This window comes from Pezoporus occidentalis, unplaced genomic scaffold (assembly GCF_034315485.1).
Source record: "Pezoporus occidentalis ecotype Australia unplaced genomic scaffold, CSIRO_AGI_Poc_V1 ctg46, whole genome shotgun sequence".
Taxonomy (NCBI): domain Eukaryota; kingdom Metazoa; phylum Chordata; class Aves; order Psittaciformes; family Psittacidae; genus Pezoporus; species Pezoporus occidentalis.
Genome location: NW_026915791.1, coordinates 6,971,033 through 6,995,264, shown reverse-complemented (window position 1 = coordinate 6,995,264; position 24,232 = coordinate 6,971,033). Strand labels below are relative to the sequence as shown.

Below are 24,232 nucleotides of genomic sequence, written 5' to 3'. Positions count from 1 at the left end.
TCCTAGGATTGTGATTTTGTTTTTCAACAAGGAAAAACTTAAAATCCTCAAGAATTTTGAAACTCCTTCAAAACCAGTGAAGCCATTTGCCTCCCTTGCGTTGCCTTCCAAGCTCCTATCAATCGTAATAGTGCTGCTGGGCCTTTCCAAATCACTTGACACCACTTGGAAAGCAAGGCAATTGCATGCTGTAGTTTTATCAGCATACATCTATTCAGTGCATCCAAAGCTTGCAATGAAGTGTGTACACAAATGCGTTAAGAAGCAATTGAACTGCGATGGTTTAGTGATCCACAGACTTCTTTTGGCACTCAAACACGGAAGTCACATGCTAAAGCTGTAAAAGAAGAGCACCAAAGGATACCTTGACAATGATCACGTTCATAGTTCTAACAAGAATGAGCTGGAACGCACTTAGCATTCAGTACAACAACAGTGTACATGTTTCATCAGGTATGTTTCAGTTTGTACACTGAAGGTGCAATACCAGTATCTATTTCTTCAGTAGCAAAGCTGATGGTTTTCCACCTCCACTATGTCTGTCACAGTTCACTGCTCTTGGTTTGCCAAACCAATTGCTTGAATAGCTGTGTTAGAAATCTGATAACAAAAGAGATCCAAGTTAAAAATAAGCTTAAAAAATTCAGTACAGAAGTCATGAAATGATAGAACATCACTGAGTAGATCTGGACATCACTCAGCAAAGGGAAAATAAATCTTTGTGCAGAAAAAGCAGCAGCCTACATGGCACTGTAGTGGCATTCAAGTCCCAAGAAGCTCCAGTGGCAGCAAGTGGAAGCCAGTATCAGAGACTGAATCTAAAGTACTTTCTGTAAAATGCTTTTACTTACTATTACTTCTCAGTGTGTTTGCCTATCTTATTTGTTGTTTCTCCTCCAAATCATCACAGAAGGCACCTAGAATGCTAATACTTCTTTAGGGCTCAAGGATAATAATATCTGTCATATCTGCATTTACCTTGAAACCCTTTCATGTTTAAAGGCTCCTGAAGAGCAGCAAAGTCCCTCCTGGATACCACAGTAACTCAAAAACTCAGTATTTTGAAGAGAACTCTCTTAACATTTTCTTTAACTCAGCTCTTGTGCATAAACAGAAGTTATTTCATCCTGGATTTATTTAGTTTTGCTTGTCTTTCCTCAAAAAGCTATTACACTCTGAAAGAAAAGGTTTTAGAATAACTTCTGGCTATAACCACACTTGGAGTATTGTGCACAGTTCTGGTGTCCTCAACATAAAGGACATGGAACTGTTGGAACAAGTCCAGAGAAGGGCCACAAGGATGATCAGGGGACTGGAGCACCTCCCACATGAAGATAGGCTGAGAAAGTTGGGGCTGTTCAGCCTGGAGAAGAGAAGGCTGCGTGGAGACCTCATAGCAGCCTTCCAGTATCTGAAGGGGGCCTATAGGGATGCTGGGGAGGGACTCTTCATTAGGGACTGTAGTGATAGAACAAGGGGTAATGGGTTAAAACTTAAACAGGGGAAGTTTAGGTTGGATATAAGGAAGAAGTTCTTTACTGTGAGGATGGTGAGGCACTGGAATGGGTTGCCCAGGGAAGTTGTGAATGCTCCACCTCTGGTGGTGTTCAAGGCCAGGTTGGACAGAGCCTTGGGTGACATGGTTTAGCGTGAGGTGTCCCTGCCCATAGCAGGAGGTTTGGAACTGGATGATCTTAAGGTCCTTTCCAACCCAAACTATTCTATGATTCTATGTTCCACATAGATTTGGTTGTAAGGAATACATTTGATGACACAGTTAACTTCCTGATGATTCAGGCTTCTCTACAGTCAACTACTACTACATTCTGGTTCCAAATCGATTACTGTTGTGTAACTTTACGAGTCATGTAAATTCCTTTTGCTACATTGCCTGCATATTGTCTTACGAGTCAAATAAACATTTTTCTAGGAGTTAACTTAGTAGCAAGCAAATATCCAGTGTTTTGAGGCTGCTTGAAATACCAGATTAACTTGATGCTTACCTACGCCTCTTCTCAAAATACCTTAGAGCCATTCCTTAGCAATTGAGTACTGTGGTCTGTGCCCTGCAGAGTGGTCATAAGGAAAAAGAAAAATGTTTCTCTCCCTATATCCATGTTACAGAAGAAATGCTCAGAAAAGAAAAAGCAATTAGAATTAATTTGCTTGTACAATGCCACACTCATAAACTAGGTTTTTACATTTTTAATATGTTCAATTTGTACCAATCAGAAACAGAATCATCCAAATATCCACTAGTTAAATATGAGATCCATTTGAACAACACCTGATTTATTACATGTTTGCAAATGCTCAAATACAAAGAGAGGAAGCAAAGTGTTAAGGCAAAGCAACAGACTTTAACTATCTGGCTAAAATCAATGGTCCACCTTACCCCCTGCTGAAACTATGCTGGGTCTGAGACAGTTCAAGATGGCTGTGTACAATCTCCCACACGTGTGTGATAATCTTCCACAACCAAACCACAACAAACTGAGCCACCACTTTTATATTTCCTCCCCGCAGGTCTGGTTAGTTTTCACATGAATAGATATAGCTCCTGAAATCCAGTTCTACCTATCACACAGTTGTTCCTTCCTTCCTTCTTCTAGAACTGATTTTAATACCATCTGAAGAACTGTTAAAAGGCAGACAAATTCCCATAGGAAAAATCTTCTGAGTCTGAATTTGGAAATGAGGAGGAGAGGGGGATGGCGAAGAAAAGGAAGACTGACATTAAAGGGTTTTGATATTAAAGGTTTTAAATTTCAAGTACTTATACCGGTTTACTTGCTCTTTTTTGTGTATTTAAAAAAGAGTTAAGTTATTTTAATGGAAAGAAGCTGCAAGGAGGTTTACATGCATCTGTCTAAAATTAACTGCTTACCACTAACAAAAATGTGAGAGTTCCTTAAGGCCTTGATTCCATCAAATTTGATCTATACAGATGTGTAAATACTCTCAGTTTTACCTATCCAGCCAAAATTTGTATGTAGAATGACTGCTTAATTTAATCCAACAGGTGGAACTCCAGGTTATAAATAGAGAAATGAAGGTACATTGAGATTAAGTGATTTGCCCAAGACACGGATTAACAGGATTAGGATTCAGGAGTTGCCACTTTGAATTTCTTTGCTTGTCCCACATGTGCTGCAGCAAACTACAACAAGGAGAGCAGAGAAGGGAAGAAAATGCTTACATCTTCTACATGGCATCAACAATAAAATGCCAAAACCCTACTCAGCATCAGCTATTTGCCTACAGATTCACTTTACACAAACCTAGAGCATGCCTATTATCAGACATAGTATTTTGAGTACACAAAAACTAATCTTATTTTAAATCAGCAGACCACCTTATAAAACAAAGCTCGAGGCTGTGTGTACATGTAAGGGTGCACAGACAGATGTTGCAGATACATTCTTGTAACAGAGAAAGCCAAAAGAAACAATGAACAAAGTTCTCTGTTGCTGTATTACTTCTTTAAAAACCTGCTTCCCTCAGAAAGGGAAAATGCTTGATTGCTGCACCTGTGCAATGCATTTGCATGGCAAGGTTTTGGTAGGAGGAGGGTTACAGTGTGGGGGGTTTTATGTGAGAAGCTGTTAGATGATTTCCCCCCGTGTGTGAGAGAGCAAATAGCAGTCAGCTCCAAGACAGACCTGCTGCTGGCCAAGGCCAAGCCCATGAACCCATCAGCAACAGTGGTAGCACCTCTAGGATAATGTATTTAAGAAAAGGGAAAAAACCTGGTCAACAGCAGCTGGAACAAAGGAGTGAGAATGTGTGAAACTAACAGCTCTGCAGGTGCCAAGGCCAGTGAAGGAGAAGAGGAAGGAGGTGCTCCAGGTGGTCCACGGCAGCTAATAGTGGAGCAGATGCCACCTGCAGCCCATGGAGGACCCCACAATGGAGCAGGGGGATGCCAAAGGAGGCTATGACCCCTGCACTGGAGCAGGCTCCTGGCAGGACCTGTGGACCCAAGCAGGGAGGAGCCCACAGTGGAGTAGTTCATGAAGAACCGCAGCCCATGGGAATTATCCACGCTAGAGGAGTCCATGGAGGACTGTCTCCCATGGGAGGGAGACCATGCTGGAGAAGGTGAAGAGTGTGAGGAGTCCCCCCCTCAGGAGGAAGGAGCAGCAGAGACAATGTGTGGTGAACTGACCACAGTCCCCATTCCCTGTCCCCCTGTGCTAGTCAGGAGGTAGAGAAATGGGGAGTGAGGTTGAGACCTGGAAGAAGGGAGGAGGAGGTGATTTCAGATTTGGGTTTATTTCTCATTACCCTATTCTAATTTGATTGGCTATAAATGAAATTAATTTTCCCCAAGTCAAGTCACAAAATCATAGAATCATAGAACAGTTCGGGTTGGAAAGGACCTTAAGATCATTCAGTTCCAACTCCCCTGTCATGGGCAGGGACACCTCACACTAAACCATGTCACCCAAGGCTCTGCCCAACCTGGCCTTGAACACCGCCAGGGATGGGGCATTTGCCACTTTTTTGGGCAACCTGTGCCAGGGCCTCACCACCCTTACAGTAAAGAACTTCTTCCTTATCAAGGAAGTCTGGTTTGCCCACGACAGTAACTGCTGAATGGTCTCCCCCAGTCCTTATCTCAACACATGAGCCTTTCATTGTATTTTCTCTCCCCCGTCCAGGTGAAGAGGGAGAGCAATAGAGCAGCTTTGGTGGGCAGTTGGTGTCCGCCTGCTACAGCTGGCAGTGCTTGCTTTCTGAGAAACAGATAAATAACATTTAACTAGGGTTGTTTTTTTTTGTCTTTCAATATTAGTTCTGCAATATGTCTTAGCTAGGATTCAAAGGAAGTACTTCAGGAGATTAGAAAATTGATTTCAGTGACTATTGATTTGTTTAACTCCTCTCGTTTAATAAGATTTAATACAGCATTCATTTTGCCCGGCTTTGCTTAGGGGATACTTCAGACACAAAAGTTGTAGAAGATTTATAAGGAAAGAAAAGAGTCATGGAATCAGAAACTTTCCTAAAAGGTTTATTCATGAAAATTACAGAATACTGAGTGTCAAACTAAAATGCAATAACACAGCATCATTAGAAAGACACATTCTGCTAAGGATTTAATGTATTATTCTGTAAAACAGCACACGTTTGAAATGCACAGTGGAAGGGTAATTTTTATGCTGCCTAACTTCAGGCACCAAACTTAGGTCCTCAGTGAAAAGGCTGTTCTACCTAAACTCCTAATACAATGCATAGAGAGAAAGAGAATGAATCTTTTTCTACAGAAGGAGGACAGGACCCCGTGTTACTGTTCAAAACTGCTCTATCATCAGTCACTCTATGTTGGCTATCAAAGATGCCTATGAAAATTAGATTTCTAGTCTGGGCATCAAACTTGTATAGTCATAGGACAAGACATGACATACATGAGGTGCCACAGAGGACAAGCTCCAGCTACTATTCTTTATCTATAGCTTTAGCTTCACCATTGCACATACTCAACTTTGCCATAGCAGCCTCTTTGGAACAAAGGCCAAGATTGCCCTTTGCTAGGTTTGAGATCCAAAGCTCAGCTTTTAAGGCTGTATTTCCAAATAAACAGCAAGGTGTAACATAACCAGATCAGGTTCTAGGCTGCTGTGTTTCACCACTGAAATAAAAGGACTCAGAAGATGGCCCTTCATGGAACAGATGTGTTTAGGAAATCTTTTACAACTCGCCTAGCAGGCTGGACCTAAGGGGAAAGAACAGTATGCTATTTTATAAGGTGGTCCCTTGAAGAACAACATGCTTGAACAAGACTCTACTAGTTAGTACTTTGAAGCTATGGAAAAAGAACAAAAGACTGCAACCTCTATATAAAAGGGAAATATTCTGACTTTACGATGAGGGAAGATGAATGAAGAAGATACTCCAGCATATAAAGTAGTTGCTATTTTGAGCTCCTTCAAAAGGGAAAATCACATGCCAATTTTACTTTAGAAGCTAGCAACTTCTGTACACAGAGACTGGCTTTCTAAGTGATACAGTTACCAGCTAAATACCAGAATGCTTATGAGCCAAGGTACTTTGAAAGAGGATATACATTACCAATGCACACACATGAAATTACTTTCCCCTCCTGAAGAGGGAAGGATTGGTGTGAAAGTGATACTGAGCATGTTCTTCAATGGAGATGATGAACCCGATGACATAAGTGAACTAATCTGTTACCTTGCTATAAGGCTTTGTCTAGAAAAGCAAGTAGCAAAGGGGATTATAATGTTGAACTTGAAAACAACTAAAAATACATCCTACATCATCCCATGTAGGTCAGGCAGTGATCTACTATTCTAAGGCAATGATTACTGTCAAAACTTTTAAAAAGACAGAAAGATATCAGATTCTAACAATTTATCTAAACAATATTGCTTTAGATTAACATATGTGTTTTCCTACTTGTTTTGTGCTAAAAGAAGCCTCTATCTGTAAGAAAAATACAAATTAAGCATATAAAATTGAATTCATAATATCAAAAGGCCAGACATCCTGATTTTACTTCTGACAATGTAAGCTTCAGCTAACCATGAATTTCCCCATTTCACTTTCTAGAACTGTAAAGTGAAACTGGTATTGTCAAGGTTTTTTGGGAAGCTTCATTCCTTAGCATCTGTAAAATACCTAGAAGATCCTCAGAAAGCAGAAAAGCATCATGATTAATCATCATTCTGAAATGAAGACATCACATTTGAGGTTCTGTCCATCACAGAAAGCAGACATGAAACACTTCTCAGTGCCTTTAGGACAATTACAATTGCTCAGTCATTTCAAGGGTTTGAGAAAAGAAGTTTCCAATCAGAGTAGACAGAAAACATAAAGTTCTTTCATGAAAAAGCTGCAGTGTTAACTGTTTAGTACCCTAATCAGGTTGACTAGTATCTGCTTTGCATCTTAACTTTGCACAGCACAGCAATCCTTTTGCCACTGCTGGCAGAAATGAAGAACTATCTATTAGCAGCATGGAAAGTGGGCATGAGAAAGGAAATAAAAAGCTTTGTTTCTTTCCAAATGTTTGATTTGCTTTAGGTTTATTATGTACTCCATGTACTCTCTAGAGTACCCCTTGATACTATTGTTTATTCTAACACCAGGTTACAAATAATACAAAGTTGTACAGGGTAATCTATACCAGCTTATTAAAACAGCCAATATAAATTCTGACCACTTCTGTGACTAGACTTTAATGCAGGAAAAGCTCAGAGAAGACAAGATTTGACAAGTACCCCTGTGAGCACTAGAACTAGCAAAGCTTTTTTCCTACAGATTTGTGGTTCTTGGCTAATTGACATTGTAGTCTAGGAAGGTGCGAACTTCCATGGAAGCTTTTCCTGCGCCTGAAGCATTTCTGAAGTCTTTGTCTTTATAACTGAAAAATCATTGCAAGAAGCTTTAAGGACTTTATTTACCTGGCAAAAAACAGGACCAGAGCCCTGGATTTAAGGAGAGCAGGCTTCACTGTCTTCAGAGATCTGCCTGGAAGAATGCCATGGGATATAGCTCTACGGAGAAAAACGGGTCAAGAAGACCTCATTGATATTCAAGTATCTCCTTCTCCAAGCTCGAGAAAGGTCCATTGTGCCAATGGAGATTATGAGATTCATGCTTACTAAGAGCATGGAAGGCAAATCACTCTCAGATCATCTTATGAAGGAAGGCATCAGACTGCACATTATCACATCATGTTCCTGCAACAAATTCAAAATGGATCAAGCATAACTTATAAATATTACTGACTACATTTTGTAACTCATTTGCAGATTACAGGTAAAGTACTACCTTATCCCCATTCCACAAAATAGTAGTAGTATATCAAAGTACTAATCATGCATGCAGATCGCTTCTACTGATACTCATCTAGGATTCTCAAAAGGTGCGTAACAGAGCATAAACCAACAATCCTTTTAACCATACACAACACATTTATTCTTGATCATACTGATTTAAACCAGACTTACAGACATTTATTGAGGCAAGGCGACTTTAAAGTGATGAACAAACTTCTACACCTAAGCACAGCTGTACTGTTTAACTAAACTAATTCAACATCACACCTTTATTCAAACATGGACATACTGAATGGTACCAGCTAGAGAGCAGGGACTTCCTGAGAGACAAGGAGTTTGTAAGCAACTTGCCTAAGGGTTTGCTGGAAGAGCTTGGTAACATAGCTACAGAATAGAAATTCAGCTCATGTCAGCCCTCTTAACACCACAGGGAAAAAATCAGTTCCTCCAAATAAATAAATGGCATTCCCAAGCTTATTTTACTGGAATAACTGAATTTAAAATTGGTTTTAAGTATAACTAATAAATGAAGGGGAAGTGAGATGGTGTGGCTGTTCAAATTCACAATTAACAAACAGGCAAAAAACTTCTAGATATAGGTCAGGCCTGCTTAACTCCATAGACAGAGACACAGCCTCTAGAGTTAGAAGCACACTATATAAATCAATCAGGTTAACTTAGGAAACTTGCGACTGAATTTGCAGTGATGGAAACTATACATAACAAGACCACCAGAGAGGAAAGCTGTAAGAAGCAGCTGGGACAATAAAGACATAAAGAAAACTGGTTCAGAGATTTATCTGTGCAGCTGGACAATGGCACTTTAAAAAGATAGCCATTTTAAAAGGTAGATAATACTTATCACCTAGGTTACTTTGAAGAGTTAATTGCATGTGTGTAAAGGAGAGTCCTTACTCTTCTATTCACACTGACCTGGAACGCACATTATCTATTCATAGTGCTCCTCCTTAGATTGCATCTACACTGCTCACAGTAGCTCAACACAGAGATGCCAGAGTTTATTTTGCAGCAATGAGCTACATGGATGCACTGTAACAACGCCCCCCATATGTCGGCTGATCTGCTGAGATAGATCAACTCATCTCAGGCTGCTGTCAAAGAAACAGAACTCTGCAACTTCCAGGTCCCGAGCTAGTATCTTGAGAGAGTGCTGAATTGTATCATGTGGAAATCTAAGCCAACACTGAGCTTAGATTGTCTAAATAAATGCTGCATTTTACAACACAAACACTTCAAGCCAACAGCATGAGGAGAAATAAGGTTTACGGTTCACTGAAAAGGGATGAAGATAATTCTTTCCTCAGTTCAGGCACTTCCACATCTCAGGGCAGGTTTAAGAGCAACAGAGGTCTGAAAGCAGATGCGAGCTTCACAGTATAAGGAATCAAAAGAAAACAAGATTTAATCTTATGATTTTTAACCTCCTTTCTCTACCCTCCTTTCAACATCTCTGGTGCTGAACAGTAGACCAGAAAGGTCATAAACCAACTTAGTTAATAAAGCTAATGCTTTATAGATCTTCTACTGGATGATCACCTATGCATACATAGTGTGCAGACCATCTCTCAAGACTTGCCATAAGTGAAAGAAGAAATAGGCTAACTTCATTTAATATAAGAAACATAGAGCATTCAGAGTCCCAGCCCAGATCACACAGCTTAGAACTAATTTTATTCCAGGGAACTTCCCCACAATTTGGAATACGAACTCTTCAGGGCCATACTGGAACCTAAACCAGTTTTAATTGAAAAAATCCATTTCAGTTGGTTTGCATAAGAATGCTGTCATAGGGATGGGAAACTGGCCAAAAGACTGCAAAGCAAATGGTAATAATAATTACCAGTTGAATTTTGGATAATTGCTTAGCAGAATGCAATAGTGATCACTGTACATAAGCTCATTTATATGTTTCATTCAACTGAGAAAAAAAGAACACGTAATTTAACTTGCCAATGACACAACCAGTGAAGAACTCTCAAAACACACAATATAGCCAGAAAACATTAGAAAACAAACAGAAAAGCTTATTGGTTTTCCAAAAAAGGACATTTAGGGAGATACACATCTAGAATATGAAAAAACATTTGGAAATTAAGATGAGCTGGTGCATGTTCAGAAATATAACTGAAAATGAATGGTAATGGGGGGGGGGGGAAGACTCGACCAAATAAAACCAGGTTAGATAAGGAGGACTTCCTGTGTACTGCATTTAATTTCTCAAACTGCATTGACAAAATAGTACGGACTGAATTTAGGGAGAGGCTAGCTGAACACTGCCCCATGTGCTGCTACTTCTACAAATGGTTACTGCAATGCATTTTAGATCCATGTAACGCAGATGTTTTAACTTACAATGCCTGCAGATAGACCTCACCATCTCCAAAATCCTCCACTTATTTCTCCTCATCTTCAGAAATCCTTTGTCCTGACATTGCAGTCATCAGTGGTTCCAGGCAGAGTTATGTTGATAAATCATAAATAGCAACAGCTATAGTTTTAGGGCAAAGGAACTGTGAAGTGAGTAAGGAGTGGAGCTCAATCATTTCAGCCAAGGCTATTTCCCTGCAGAGTGAGCTACCAGAGAACACTGTATTAAAAAAAACACAGCTTAATTATCTTTAGGATATACTAGGAGACCTTACTGATTCATGACAACTTTCTTACAATAATATGGTATAAAAATCTTATTTGGTTTCTGTAACAAAAAGGAAAGAGCAGAAGATTCTGACATTTGTGGCAATCATCACTGTACTGTTCTATGCATCTCACTAAACAGATTGCCTAAGCTACGAATGGAGATAGTGTAACAGCTTACAAGGGAGGGAGTAAAAAAAAATAGTGAGGAATTTAATATATAGAGTTACATGTGGAAATATTAGAATTACACTAGTGAGGGAAGGGGGGTTGGAACCTCAAGTAATTTTAACATGCATTAAAACAGCATCTTCCAAAAAAAAAGCTGGGAGAACAGTGGTCCTTCTTGCTCTTCTCAATCTCCATGTTAGATGAATCATGTGGACAGGACATTTCTTTCATCTTTTTGTAAGGACTCTACCCTTCCTAGTGAACTCAAGAACTACTCGGAGAGACATACCACTTCTGTGACAAAAGACTGCATGCTTGGTTGCGGCAAGCTTCTCTTCCACAAGCTCCAAAGGTAGTCAGGCTTCCAATTCCCTAATTCATGTGTGCAGAAGCAAAGAGGCAGCCATTATCCCACGTGATGAATGTGTAAAACAAGATATGTTTATGAGGAAGATTTTATTTCAATATGAGCAGTATTTGCTCAGTACTTTTTGTCTGAAGCAGAGGGAAGAGTCTGAAAAAAGAATCCTCGGCCCATATAATCCAGCATGCTTTCTCCAGCAGTTCTACACTTCAGTGCTGTGTGCATCTAAATAAAGTAACAGTCATCCCCGAGTGGAAGCAAAAGATCCTGTATCTGGTGTTGAACCATTCCAGGGCTGTATCAATAGTATCAAACAGCAGCTATTTTTGCTCGAAGCAATGGGGGGGGGGGGGCGGTGAAAGGGTGGAAGCTGTTAAAAAGCACTAAAGAAAGCTTGGGCTCTAGAAAAAAGTGCCAATGGTCCTGACTGAGCTTTCTGTTCACTTCTCAATGCATCAGGCCTGGAACGAGTTTCTCAGTGCAAAATTTCTCTAATTGGCTGGAAAGCATTTAAGGAAAAAATCTTTTTAATTAAAAACAGAGAAGCAACAAGACATGAAAGCCATGGGGGTTGGGAGAGGCATATGTTGACCTTATGAAGCTTCACAGCCGAACTCTACAGGGGCTGTTTAAACTGAGAAAGCACAGTTTTAATTAAAGAGTCCTGAGGAACAGACAATTCAAAAGAGCAGGTCAGCTACATTCCAAGAGGTCAATTTAAGCAGAAGCAGAGGGAAAACAAGACTTCTGGTCATTTTGCCTTCCTCTGGGAGAAATCTGTTGCTAACCGACCATTATGCTCTGTGCTTCTCAACAGAAAAGCTAAGCTGTCCTCTAACCACCTCTATGGGTGTTGTGTGCCATTGGTAAATGTTTACAGGAGAGGAGAAATTTGGTGAAGTGCACCCCAGACACTGAATCACATTCTAAAATAAACCTAATTGTGCTCTCAATGCGTGGAATCCCAGATATGCTTACACATACTTGAAAACAAGGAAGGATCTTGCTAATCTTCTAAAACAAGTGGAAAATCCTGTAAAAACAACATCCAGCACATCACCAAAGAGAAATCCTCCTCTTAAGAGAGAAAACCAACAAACTTTCTCTTTACTTTTTGAAATGTGTTATGTTACTATCACATTTAGTGCAGCTAGTTGTTTTTCCTTGCTATTTGGAGACAAAAGGAGAAATCAATCTAGCCTTCAAATAAAAGTAGTTACAAAGGACACTGTGACTAGAACCCATTAAGTATCAGGCTAACACAGGAAAATTGAACATAAAAGCTGTGAAGAACTCTCTGTGGAGAACTACTTCCCAGTAATTCAAAAGAATAAGGAATTAAGAAGAAAAGTAGCAGCTACAGTAGTTTCCCAGGAGAAACAGTAATGCTAGATTGGGAGAGGCTCTGCACATACAAGGATTGTCACATCTAAGTATTGCTTCTGTTCAAATAGATTTCTCTCTTATTGGCTCACTCCTGGCTCGATGCCTCTGCTTGGGTGATCAAGGTGTATGTTCCAAGTCAAGGCATGGTTACTCCAGCACTGACAGACAAAGCAGCGAATTTCCCTGCATCAAGGAGGAATAACTAGCAGCCAAATGAAGCCATCAGTTCACTCACTGGTGAGACATCATCTACTCTTCTAAGACTCCAATGAAACACTCAGAAGTGGAAATTGGGGGTTTGGTTTGTCAGGGGGGCTATGAGTTTGTGTAAGCTTGGATATTGCATCGTCTTACATCTCTAATTTTATTCTCCCTTGCTTCCCTTCAGCCAGAGTGCAAGCTTTGATGCAAGATCTCATTTATTCTGCTGACCTATATCTGCACAGAGCTGCCATTTATGCAGTTTATCAGGAACACATCCTCCACAGATAGGAAAAAACCCACCACTCACTCCTAAAACTGAGGTTCAAATCTGGAATGAAACATAAGTAAATGAGAGGGGAAAATGGCAGTAAACATTTTGCTGGCAAAGGAATAAATAAAAACAAGAACGTTCTGAGAAACATGGAAGTTAGTGAATGTAATGCTTTAGACGAGGGAAGACAAATATGCCTTCACAGTTCTTCACAGACATAAATCCATGAGAATACTGAAGCAGAGAGGAATCCCTGCCCAGAAACAGGAGGGAAAACTGGGAAGGAGCAGAATCTTGCTAAAGAGGGCAAAGAGCGTATTTTCATTCTTTTCTGCACATAGAAATTGCATTGAAATAAAATGGACATTCAATGAATAACTCTCCATACACCTGACACAGGGCACCAAGTACAGAAAGATCCTAGTTTAGGTCTCAAAAGCCATATACCAATGGTAATCCGAACTATACTGCTAATTTCAGAACCAGCAGGTTGTTTGTCCCATGCTCTGTTGCATAGTAGAAGATAACCATAAACAGAACTTCTTACCAGGACTCCATAACTCACTTACCTCCTTGTAGTGGGCTGGCCCTGGCTGGATGCCAGGTACCCACCAAAGCTGCTCTACCTACCACTTCCCTCCTCAGCTGGACAGGAAAGAGAAAATACAATGGAAGGCTTGTGGTTTGATTAGAGAACAGGGAAAGATCACTCAGCAATTACTGTCATGGGCAATTGGGGTTGTGGTCAGTTCATTACATGCTGGCTCTGCTGCTTCTTCTACCTCACATGGAGGACTCCTCACACTCTTCCCCTGCTCCAGCATAACCCTGCTCACGGAGGAGACAATCCTCCATGAACTTGTTCAACATGAGTCCTTCCCATGGGCTGCAGTTCTTCATGAACGGCTCCAGCGTGGGTCCCCCACGGGGGTCACAAGTCCTGCAGCAAACCTGCTCTAGTGCAGGCTCCTTTCTCCACAGGGCCACAGGTCCTCCCAGGAGCCTGCTCCAGTGTGGGCTGCCCAGGGGGTCACAGCCTCTTTCAGGCATCCCGCTGCTCTGGTGTGGGGTCCTCTGTGGGTGGCTATCTGCTCACCATGGACCTCCATGGGCTGCAGAGCACAGCCTGCCTCACCATGGGCTGCACCTCAGGCTGCAGAGGTATCTCTGCTCCGTTGCCAGAAGCAGGACTGCCTTGGAGCTGCCTGTCACTGGCTCTATCAGACACGGAGGAAGCTTATAGCAGCTTCTCACACAAGCCACCCCGTAACTCCCTCATTACCAAAACCTTTCCACACAAACCCAATACACTCCGGCACATTATACAATGTATAGATTGTCAAAATTGTGTCATCATAAAATGAGACACTGTAGCAACAAACTACCTATAGACTCATGGCTCCATGCAAGCTTGTATAACAGTTTTTGATTTGATACATATGTATGGTCTTGTGTTCCAAGAAACAACTGAAAACTAACTTCTAGAATAATCCAGCAGGAATATGTACCACCAGCCACGCTTCTAAAGAAAGCTCCACAGTGAAAGTCTTTACTTACTTTGGGCACCAGTTAGTCTGACTTTTTCCTGTTGTTAAGAAATTCATTCTATAGTTCAGATCATCAATGATTTCACTTCTGGATGCTGCTATTTGCTGTATAACATGATTCCTCACACATTCATTCTAAAGCAATGTATTTCAAGGAAAGAAATCCATGTCTAGTCTATGCCTGAGTGTGGTAGTAACCATAATTCACCCACCACGTTGCACAGGTTCAGTTTCTTAGTAAATGAGTTCAGTTCTTAGCAGACCATGAGCGTTCTGAGTTCCCCTACACACGAGCATAGCAGAAAAAAATCCCACAGCAAATAAACCCAAAATGAATAAAATGAAGGTTCTAGTCTCTACTGCTAGAGAATCAGAGAAATTGGACTGAGCAGATGAAAATAAAGATGGGAAGTTCTCTGAAGTGATGCATTTCTGTCTCTAGTTAATGTAAACAGAAAACGTATATAAATGTATAAATATACAGGTAAACATGCCATATTTGCTCAAACTAAAAAGCACAGCCACTGGACTTTAAAGTCAGAAAAATACACGTTGAACTCTTGTAAGGCCACAACCACAGCATAGTAACATCCACCTGAGCTTTTACTCCTGTGCTCTCTCTTCCCCTTCAAAGTACTTTGCTGTTTACATTTTCTTGCACAACCTCTTCCATATTCACATAAAACTGCTAAAAGAGAGTGAGATACTGTGTAGCTAAAACTTTTCAGTTCTTTCCAGCAAATCCAGGTGCCCACCATTTGGCTAAGATCAGATGCCAGATAGATGAAGCCTGATGAAAACCTGCATTGAAAGTACAGCAGCGGGTACTTTCCATCAGACAGCTTCTTCTCAATTTGTCAACAAGCTTTACCACTGACACCTGCAGTTCTGGTGGATGACTTCTTTATTATCATCTCATTCTCCTACAGGAATGTTCTAGGAGTCTACAATTTATCTTTCCTGACCACGACCTGACCTCACCTCAGGTATGTCCTCACTACATACTGGTCAGCTTAGTACCATACAGAAGCATAGTCAGTCACTTCAGTAGCTAACTACAGATTTTGTCATGTTCAACTACAATTGTCTTCTTTCCAAGGGCCTAATGGCATATGTCAAAAAGTCAATAGCTATTCAGAGTCTTGCAAACTCTGTTTGTCATGAACAGCGCTGCAAAGCTGAACCAGGAGACGAGGTTTTATCTACACTTAAATGGTCCTAGTCCTCCCTAAAACAAGAAGTGAGGCTGAATAGCCTGAAACAAGCGAGGCTTATAGAAAAACAAACCACCAAAATTCACATTTGTACAGCAACATTCAGTATATTTGCTTAAAATACTAAATTAAAAACTTAAAACCCCGTAATTTTAGTTGCATGTAGTTACATGAGTTTATTTTGAACTCTGGCCAGTTCTGTAATACCTAATATACCGAGTGCAGTATAAGAATAGTTAGACAAGACAGCACAGTGCTGAATAGCTATTTTGGCATTGGAACTTTTTCCTTGTGGGTAGGTGTTGTGGTTTAACCCCAGCAGAAACCACTCATTCACTCCCCCTTTACTCATCCCTGGTGGGATAAGAAGGAGAATCAGAAAAAGGTAAAACCCATGGGATGAGATAAGAACAGTTTAATAATTGAAATACAGTAAAATATAGTAATAAGGGGGTGGGGGTAGGTGGGAAGAAACAGGAATAAAACCCAAGAAACACAAGTGATGCACAAGAGTATGAGAGACTGAAAAGTCCTCGATCAAGGTAAGCACTACTGAGCAGCAATTCACCATCCTAGAGCCCGACACGACCCTACCTCCTGCAGGGCTCTCAGTCAAAGCTCTTGGTACCCCAACTGCCCAATAATCTCAGCACCTACTGCCCTCATGTGCCATACCCTGTATTCTGACCACCTCTGAGTCTGCTGCCCTGCTCCCATCCACCAATCTCCAGCACTTTATTTTTGTCTATACATCCTCACACACAGGCCCACAACATCCTCCCTCTGACAGAGTGTTGCAGTTCTGTAATGGAAGCAGCACTGCCAGCAAGGTGCTTCTACACTACTTCACGTAATGTGAGCATTTATTAACTATTCCACAGGCAACTGTGCTGGTGTCTCCCTATCAACAACATTAGAACACATTGTGAAGTGTCAGTATTTGTACTGCATCAATAGCCTCACTGATGATTTTAATGTCAAGGGAACAGGACAGCAGCAGATGCTAGCATACTTGCCTCCATTCTTCCCCACTGTTCGGAAACATCTCCAGAAGGTCCGAAGGAAAGATGCCCTGTTATGAGGAGTTGCTTGAACAAAGCTGAACTCACGGAACAAGATGTGTGTTCCTTGACGCACGCTGTTAAAGCTGTGGAGATAAAGTCAAAACAAAAGAACGTTAGAAAGCTGAACCAATGTCAATGTTCTGGGGCCAGCTAGAGCAGTGGCAACAAAACCACTGGCAGTTACATTTTGTGAAACCCAATCTCCAAAGCTTAGACCCATCTGTTCTCTAGAGAGAAAACCATCTGCAAAAACCACACACTGAAATTTAATTATAGGAATTAGAGGCTTGGGAAAGTAAAATTCATTCTAAAGGATCCCAGCAAGGGGTGTCCAAGAGCCACTGATTTGAAACCAATCCATTGGAAAACAGCTGGCCAAGAGTAACTTTTGTTTATCTGACCAGAAGATGCCCTTTCTTTTAATACCATTGGTACTTCGCTGCTATTCTCACCACAGTTTTCTGTGAAGCCACTGAAAATAAAGAAAGAAATAAATTTAAAAAATCCTCTTTACAAGCCTTAAGATTTAATTTCGAGGTCACTGAAACTTGCATGTATTGCATGTACATGCGTCGTTAAAATCTGCTGCGGCTGCCACGAAGAGCAGATGGACACTGCACTAAACAACACCTTGCACTTGTGTATTTTGAAGAGAGTAGTTGGTCATTATGACGGATTGTCAATTTGATATTCACATTCTTGCATTCCAGTACAAATCTCTCCTATTTGAGTTGTAAGCACTTTATGGTAACTTTATATAGCAAGCATATAGAAAACAACCTTTTCTAAGGTTTCTCTGAAGTGTGAGCAGCTCTCCTTTGGGCACGGTAAAGCTCAACATGCAAGAACAATAGGAATGCAAATACAAACATTATCTACCAAAAGGTATAATGACAGGGCTGCCTCAAAGATAGATTTTGTGCATTTCAGTCTGCATCATGCAAGTGGGACTAAGCCTTCAAACACTCCAGAGAGATCATTAAAAACATTCACTTGGGACAGCAGCTTAACTCCCCCGCACAGGAGAGAATTAATGAAAAGATGGAAGTTCACTTTCATCACAGCAGAACCTCTCCATAGGCAGCATCTCCACAACAGACAAAATCCAGTGGTCACTGTGAACCCTCTCAGTCTGCAATTTTAAATCATCTCTTTAAATATAAATAGCATAAATCACTTGATCCTTCATCGTATAGGAGAGGGTCTTACATGGGAAAAAGAATTATACCAGAGAGAGTTGAGTGAAATGAAAAAGTCCTGTAAGAACTGGGAGGGGGCTGTGGAGAGAAGCCAATTCAATTTCAGTGAAAAGAATCACAATTCCTGGGTTTTAGTGTCCTGGTTCTCAAAGACATAAGAGTAAACAGAGTTTTTTTGTCACGTGAGGTGCAGAACACTGCTTTTAGCCCTCCTACCCAGGAGGAAATGCAACTCAAATAAGTAAAATCACCTTATGATTAAGAAATACTCATGACTCGTGAATTCTGGAATTAGAAATACTCTTTCTGTACATATCATGGTCAAATATATTATTTTGTATTTATGAAACCTTATTCGGGCACCAGTTCTACATAAACCAGAGGAAAACTCAACCATTGTCTCAAGAGACTAAATAAATAAATCATATGCCTGATCAAAATATGCCAGGATTACAGGAAAGGGCTCCCTTGACTATCGTGTAAGTAAAGAGCATTCATTACAATGTGCTGTAGCTCGCTGCCTTAGAGTGACTGCATTCAGAATAAGGGAAAGTAACTTGAATGAAGTCCCACAAGATGCCTGTGACAAAGCTGGAAATGGGATTTCATATCTTCTCATCCCAACCAAACAGCCTGTAAGACTTTTCATTTCCAATTTGCATTGTTTGGCTGATGATTTGACAGGCTGATGGAGAAAAGAGGGATATGTATGAAAAAAGAAGAAACGTGCTGTAATAGGAGAAGGCAGCTTTTAGAAAGATGAGATACGTAAGGGAGATGTTCAGAAAGAGAAAGGAGATGAAGGCACAATCATACAATTAAATGCACCAAATTATGTTGCTCAGAACTTCAGCACATGCAGCTTCTGGAAGCAGATCCTGGCACAACTGTAATGGAAAGGTCCAGACATGAAGCTAACATACTATTAATTCACAGCAGACAGCTCTACTATATTACTCCTTAGTTCTAATAAGTGAAAACTCCAGTCACTTGCATTTTCTGCATGGGATGGCTCTAAAGCTAGCAGGCAGAAGGGTATGATATCATTTGTTGTTGCTTACTCAGTCAAAAGAGTGGGTGGATACGTTGGAACATCAGCACACCTGGATGTGCTGACAGCCAAGTGCCGCCAGCTAGTTGAGTAAAAGAGGTACTATATTGCTTTCATTCCTCATTTCTCGCAATAAGATCTTGTTTAACTATACAATGGAAAGATTTTTTCTCCCAAAAGCTCAAGTCTGCAAGCAGGGGAGGCAGAATTTTATCCCAGTTGCGATGCTGCATTTCAGAGACCCTACTTTACAAATGTCTTCTTATAAGCTGGAAAAGTTCAGCTTAAAGGAGCCAGCCTTTGTTGGAGCTATCCAGCAAGAGGACCAAGGACAAATCAACAGGTCTATTTCCAGGCAGGGTCAAGATTGCTGCAAGAGATAGGAACAGTATACACTTTGAACAAACTGTGCATTTTGAAATTCCTTTTATCATGGGTAGATGATAATGGCACAAAAATAACTTGGCCACATTTTCCTTAACAACTTTCTGGAGGTAAAGCTACCATTAATGTGGCCAGTGGTAACGGATCGCAGGTAAACCCTTCTGGAAGTTACAGAAGCAGTGACAACCCAAAGCTGTTGCAGGTATTCCAACAGCATGTAGGGATTATGACCAACATTTGACGTATGATTTTTAGATATGTGCCAACAGATGTCTTTTCCAGTTTCTCTTGAACACAAAAAGGAAACAGGCTGCAGACTCAGAGGAATGGCTAAAGTAAACAAGATATCAACAGCAAAGCAACACACTTAGCGCTCAACATTCCCAGCAAGTTCAACAGCTGCTGAGATTCTCCCCTTAGGATTTCTCAGTCTTCCTTCTGTCTGCCCCCCTCTCACTGGTGGCCAGAGCTTATCAGCACTTCTGAATGAACCAGGGTATCCCAACAAGGTATCAGCTTGTCCTCAGTCATTTAAAAAGGGGTTTGTGAACCCAGAAGAAGGGAATATAAGCTTTCACTTCTCTGGTTAACTTCTCCTTTCCCCCTTTTTTGGCATTTTGAGCAGCCATCTGCAAGAGATTCCTTCAAGAAAGCTTTCAACAGCTCTGTAAGCCTCCAAACCTCCTATTGCATTGCCCTGGCCCTCTACATTACCAGTGAATAGAGCAGGCAAATGAGAGCATTAACAAAAGTTACTAAGGACATGATTTTATTTGTCTTGCTGAAACTGAGACTAGAAACTGAACTGAATGTTCATTAGTTATTTCACACAAGGACTGTTATGCAACTGGATATTCCGCTAACAAAAGAACTTCTCCCTTTCACTCATGAGAATATTCTGGAAAAAGATAAGCAAAGTAAACCAAGGTTCTCACTCGCTGGGAAGATCCAAAGCAGCTTTTGCAGTAAGGACTTCAAGATGCTTACTTTTTCACTCCTTTCCTTTCCATGCCCCAGAGCAGCCAAAGCATAGAACTCTTTCAATGCCACTGCTGAGAAAGCTGCCTCTTGCAGCACACCCAGTCCATGCTTGTGGGATGGCACGTGCACGTGAGAGGAACTAAAAAAGGCTTGGGAGGAGACTGTGCTAGAACAGCCCCAGCTCTCAGAAACGGCTGTGCTGGGAACTCCAGCACTCAGGTGCTGCTTCCCCAAACAGAGCTGCTTTCAGTAAGGCTTTGTCTTTTGTGTAATTACATTTCGGCAGCCTGCCAGAGTTCAGAAACTTTCAAGGACTCTTTTCAAACCTTTGGACTTCTAAATAGACTGTACAAGTCCCAGGATGCTATGGTAACATCCCAATTGAAACCCACTACAGTTGTTAGCCTCTGCTTGCTGAACTCAGGCAAAGCCAAACGTGCACAATGCAGAGAGAGCCCCGAGTCCTCAAGAAGGACAGAAGAGCCTGCCAAGACACTGCTGTCGCTCTAGCAGGTGCCACCTTTGGTTACCATGCAAAGAGCTGAATGAGTTCACAGGACCCCATCTCTACTAAATAGAAAACAAGGAGCGGGAACTGTTATTCCTTAACTTCCAGCATTACTGCTTGCATTTTCCATCAAAAGCATGATGAAGGAAGCAAATCACTTTGAAAGCTTATCCTGCTTTTCCAGTGTGAACAACTTCCCCTCCACACACACAACTTTTCTTCTCAGTTACACAAGTGTCTAAGTCATTAAAAGAGAATCAAGTGTCTTATGGTAGTCTCAAATGCAAAGTTGCTATTGGACACTACATCTAAACTGACTGAAACATCTGTAGAGAGAAACAGCACAGAGGACCAGATGTCAACATTATGGATATCTCAGGGCTCATTTCCTCTTGAAATACACTCTGGATCAACTCTAGGCTGGTCCCATGGGCTGAATGCTCATTTGCAGTTGGAACACATCTTCCAGTTCAGTTCCATCTGAAAGGAACTTGGGTCACAAGCTCCAAGACTACTTCATGGTGTGAACCAAAGCACAGTAAGTAGGGATAATCAGAAGTATTAGGATTAGAGACTGTGGTACAATAGGTAACAAAGAATTAGCTCTAGCAATGGAAAATACTGACATTCAAAAGGCTTTAAAACCCAGGCAGTTTCTGTTGTTAAATAACTCATCCACACACAAAGCATCCCCAGGTGACCAATCCCACTTACCGCAAGGCTATGATCTGAAACAGCAAAGTGAGGTTTACCTTGCCTGGAATGAGGCCCAAGAGGGAACACTTATAACTGTACATACACCGTCAGGAAAAACAAATCCCAGTTTCACTGCTGGGATGAATAAATTACTGCTGCAGGAGTGCAGTTTAATTTTATTCTTCACCTCCTGGTTTAAGTGTACTACACTACTTACAATATTCACACCAATCACGGGACTGTTCCCCTCTTTGAAAGTAGCAGAGAAGCATCAGCATTCCTCAATTCAAAGCTGTTTTATCAAGTGCTTTGACAAATTCCACAGATATTAAAATCTGGGACAATGAAGTCAGCCTCAAGGAAATCACCATCTTCCTCTAATGAAATTAGCTGTGCTTTTTAGGCACTTCCTCTGAAATGCATTAGTAGTGTTAAGATGAAACAGATGCTGAAAGTTATTCCTGATGACTGGCTTTAAGGAAAAATCCTTTTTTAACAACTAGGCAGATAGGAAATCATTAACACTCAACATTTTGGCGAGACTGGGTGATGTAACACCACAAACAGACTGGATTTTCTGAGATCCTTTCTGTCTCACCCACTCAAGTTTATTTCAGCTGAAGGGTGTGGAAAGAGGGAAAGGAGTGACACAGATTTTAATGATTTGTTTTCAGGCTTCTTAGTATGGGCTCAGCAATCTCTGTATTCATGGCAGAGTTAATACAGGTGGTACAGAGATTATCCCAAGTGCTGTTTGAAAGGAAATGAACCACAGCACCTGTGACACAGCTCAGGGTAGGCAGGGAACAAGCTTTCTTATGTTGCTTTGTAGCAAATCAAACCCTCTGGGACCAGTCTACAGTGTGGAGAAGGAAAGGATTAAAGGAGTTGCTGCGCTTGCTGTTTATTACCCAGAATCCCTTTATCTTTTTTAGAGTGTATCGTCCTCCCCCCCCCCTCATTTTTCCTATGCTAGGTCAGTAATTTAACACCTTGAAGCTTTCAAATCAAAAGCTAAAATGACTTTACTGCATTGAATTATTAGCCCAGGATTAAAAACAAAAAAGGCAAATGGGGGCAGGGGGGATCTCTAAAAACAGAGGCCTTTTGATCAGAGCAGCATCCTGCAGTTTGCTGTAACTCAAGCTGGCCATTCTTATATAGTAGGAATTAAGGACTCCCCCTGCCAGGCAGGGCCCTATTAAAACACAATAGCTGTTTGAAAAGGGTAAGCAAGCTGATATGGATATAATAGACCACATATTGGGGCCCCTTTCTACTCTGAAATAAAGCTGCTTCTTAGAGTTATGAGCTGGGAAACCTAGCATTCAGGAAGATGGGAAAGGGCATACAATGGAAGATGGTAAATAGCCCTGCAGAAGCCCTTCAAGGTGCTTAAAGGAAAAGTAAAGAAGCCTTCAGAGATAAGCATCAATCACCCAGGACTAGCTCTTTCAGGCTGCTCAGGTGGTATTTCAGACCACATGGGGTTTCAATGAGGTTGGAAAGGTCTCGCTGGTATAAAGAGAGATTTATTTTTTATAGTAGAAAACACAGGGAGTTGTGCACCACAGAGACAGCTACATGAGTACCATTATAACTGGTTTTATGGAGATCATTGCAAGTTGCTACCCAGCTTCCCACAAAAAACCCTTGCCCTTTCCCCCCCAAACCTAAAATAAATAAAACAATCTAGAATTATATCTACCCCCAAAAAGATGCAAACTCTCCAGCTAATATAGTTAGCATTTGTTCAAACTGGCCCAACTCGACATTTTGGGGCAAGAAGAAAATTCCCTACTGAATTGCTGTATAACCTTCTATATGCTGAGGGTATGGGAGATTCAAGTCCTCAATAGGCTTTATTATCATAGAGCCATGATCTCCAATCTTTGGCTTCCTTTATTAACCTACAGATGTATTTTTACCCTCCCTGTCACACTGTGGAATTCATTCACTAGCTGCAAGATGCTGCGGAAAGCATGCAGTGAGCCTGTGGCTAGTGTGAGAAGGCAGCACAAAGAGCAACAGTATTAAAAGCACAAGCAATGCAAGGTAGTGTTTGGATTTCCTCTAGTAACAACAACTCTGGAAGTAGCTATGGAGTTGACATGGGCTGGACACTGGTTTTGATACCAAAATGTCAACGTCTACTGAAGAAGGAGTATGAATTTGAAAGTTATTGAATAACTCCACCTATCTTGTCCTGCTGAGATCAAAGCATAATGCCAATGAAGGCAAACCAGATGATTCAAAGCCTGCTCACTCCGCTGCATGTAGCCTCCTGTATTTCTTATTCTAAGACAGTCCTATATTTTATAAGTCAGAGTTTTAATTATTTCAGAAGGAAGCAGCACAATCACCTTATGACTGTGATGATCCAAGAACTACTGAAAGATAACTTACTGACTGCTCCTAATGGATTCAATACTGGTGCCATGAATGGAGCTCCCATATTTGCTCTTGTCAGTCTTGGTTAAACTGAAGCATTTCAGAAGAAGAAAGCAATACTTACAACTAATACTCTCATCTATTCAGTTGCTTTGGCAAGATTAAAGCATAAAGGCTGAGCAGCTTCCAATATTTCCATCATCACAACAAATGAACCTTGCTGAGATTCCTTTGTACGGATGAAGCTTCAAACTTTGACATTAATGCTAACTCTGTATTTAGAGGTTGCGTAGCTAAACCACCCTGTGCTCACTACAACTGCTTGGCTACCGTGTTGA

At 41.0% G+C, this 24,232-nt stretch overlaps 1 protein-coding gene across 3 annotated transcripts in view; it reads right to left on the bottom strand.

Annotated features, from left to right (window-relative positions):
• Positions 1-24,232, bottom strand: part of CSTPP1 (centriolar satellite-associated tubulin polyglutamylase complex regulator 1) — an 85,149-nt gene that overhangs the window by 40,483 nt on the left and 20,434 nt on the right. For 2 of the 3 annotated variants that reach the window (XM_062635896.1, XM_062635894.1), the window contains exon 3: positions 16,637-16,767. In XM_062635896.1, coding sequence (XP_062491880.1) covers positions 16,637-16,767 — 131 coding nt within the window. Of the gene's footprint in view, positions 1-15,001; positions 15,180-16,636; positions 16,768-24,232 lie in introns of those variants that run through there. The other variant, XM_062635895.1, reaches the window with a different exon arrangement.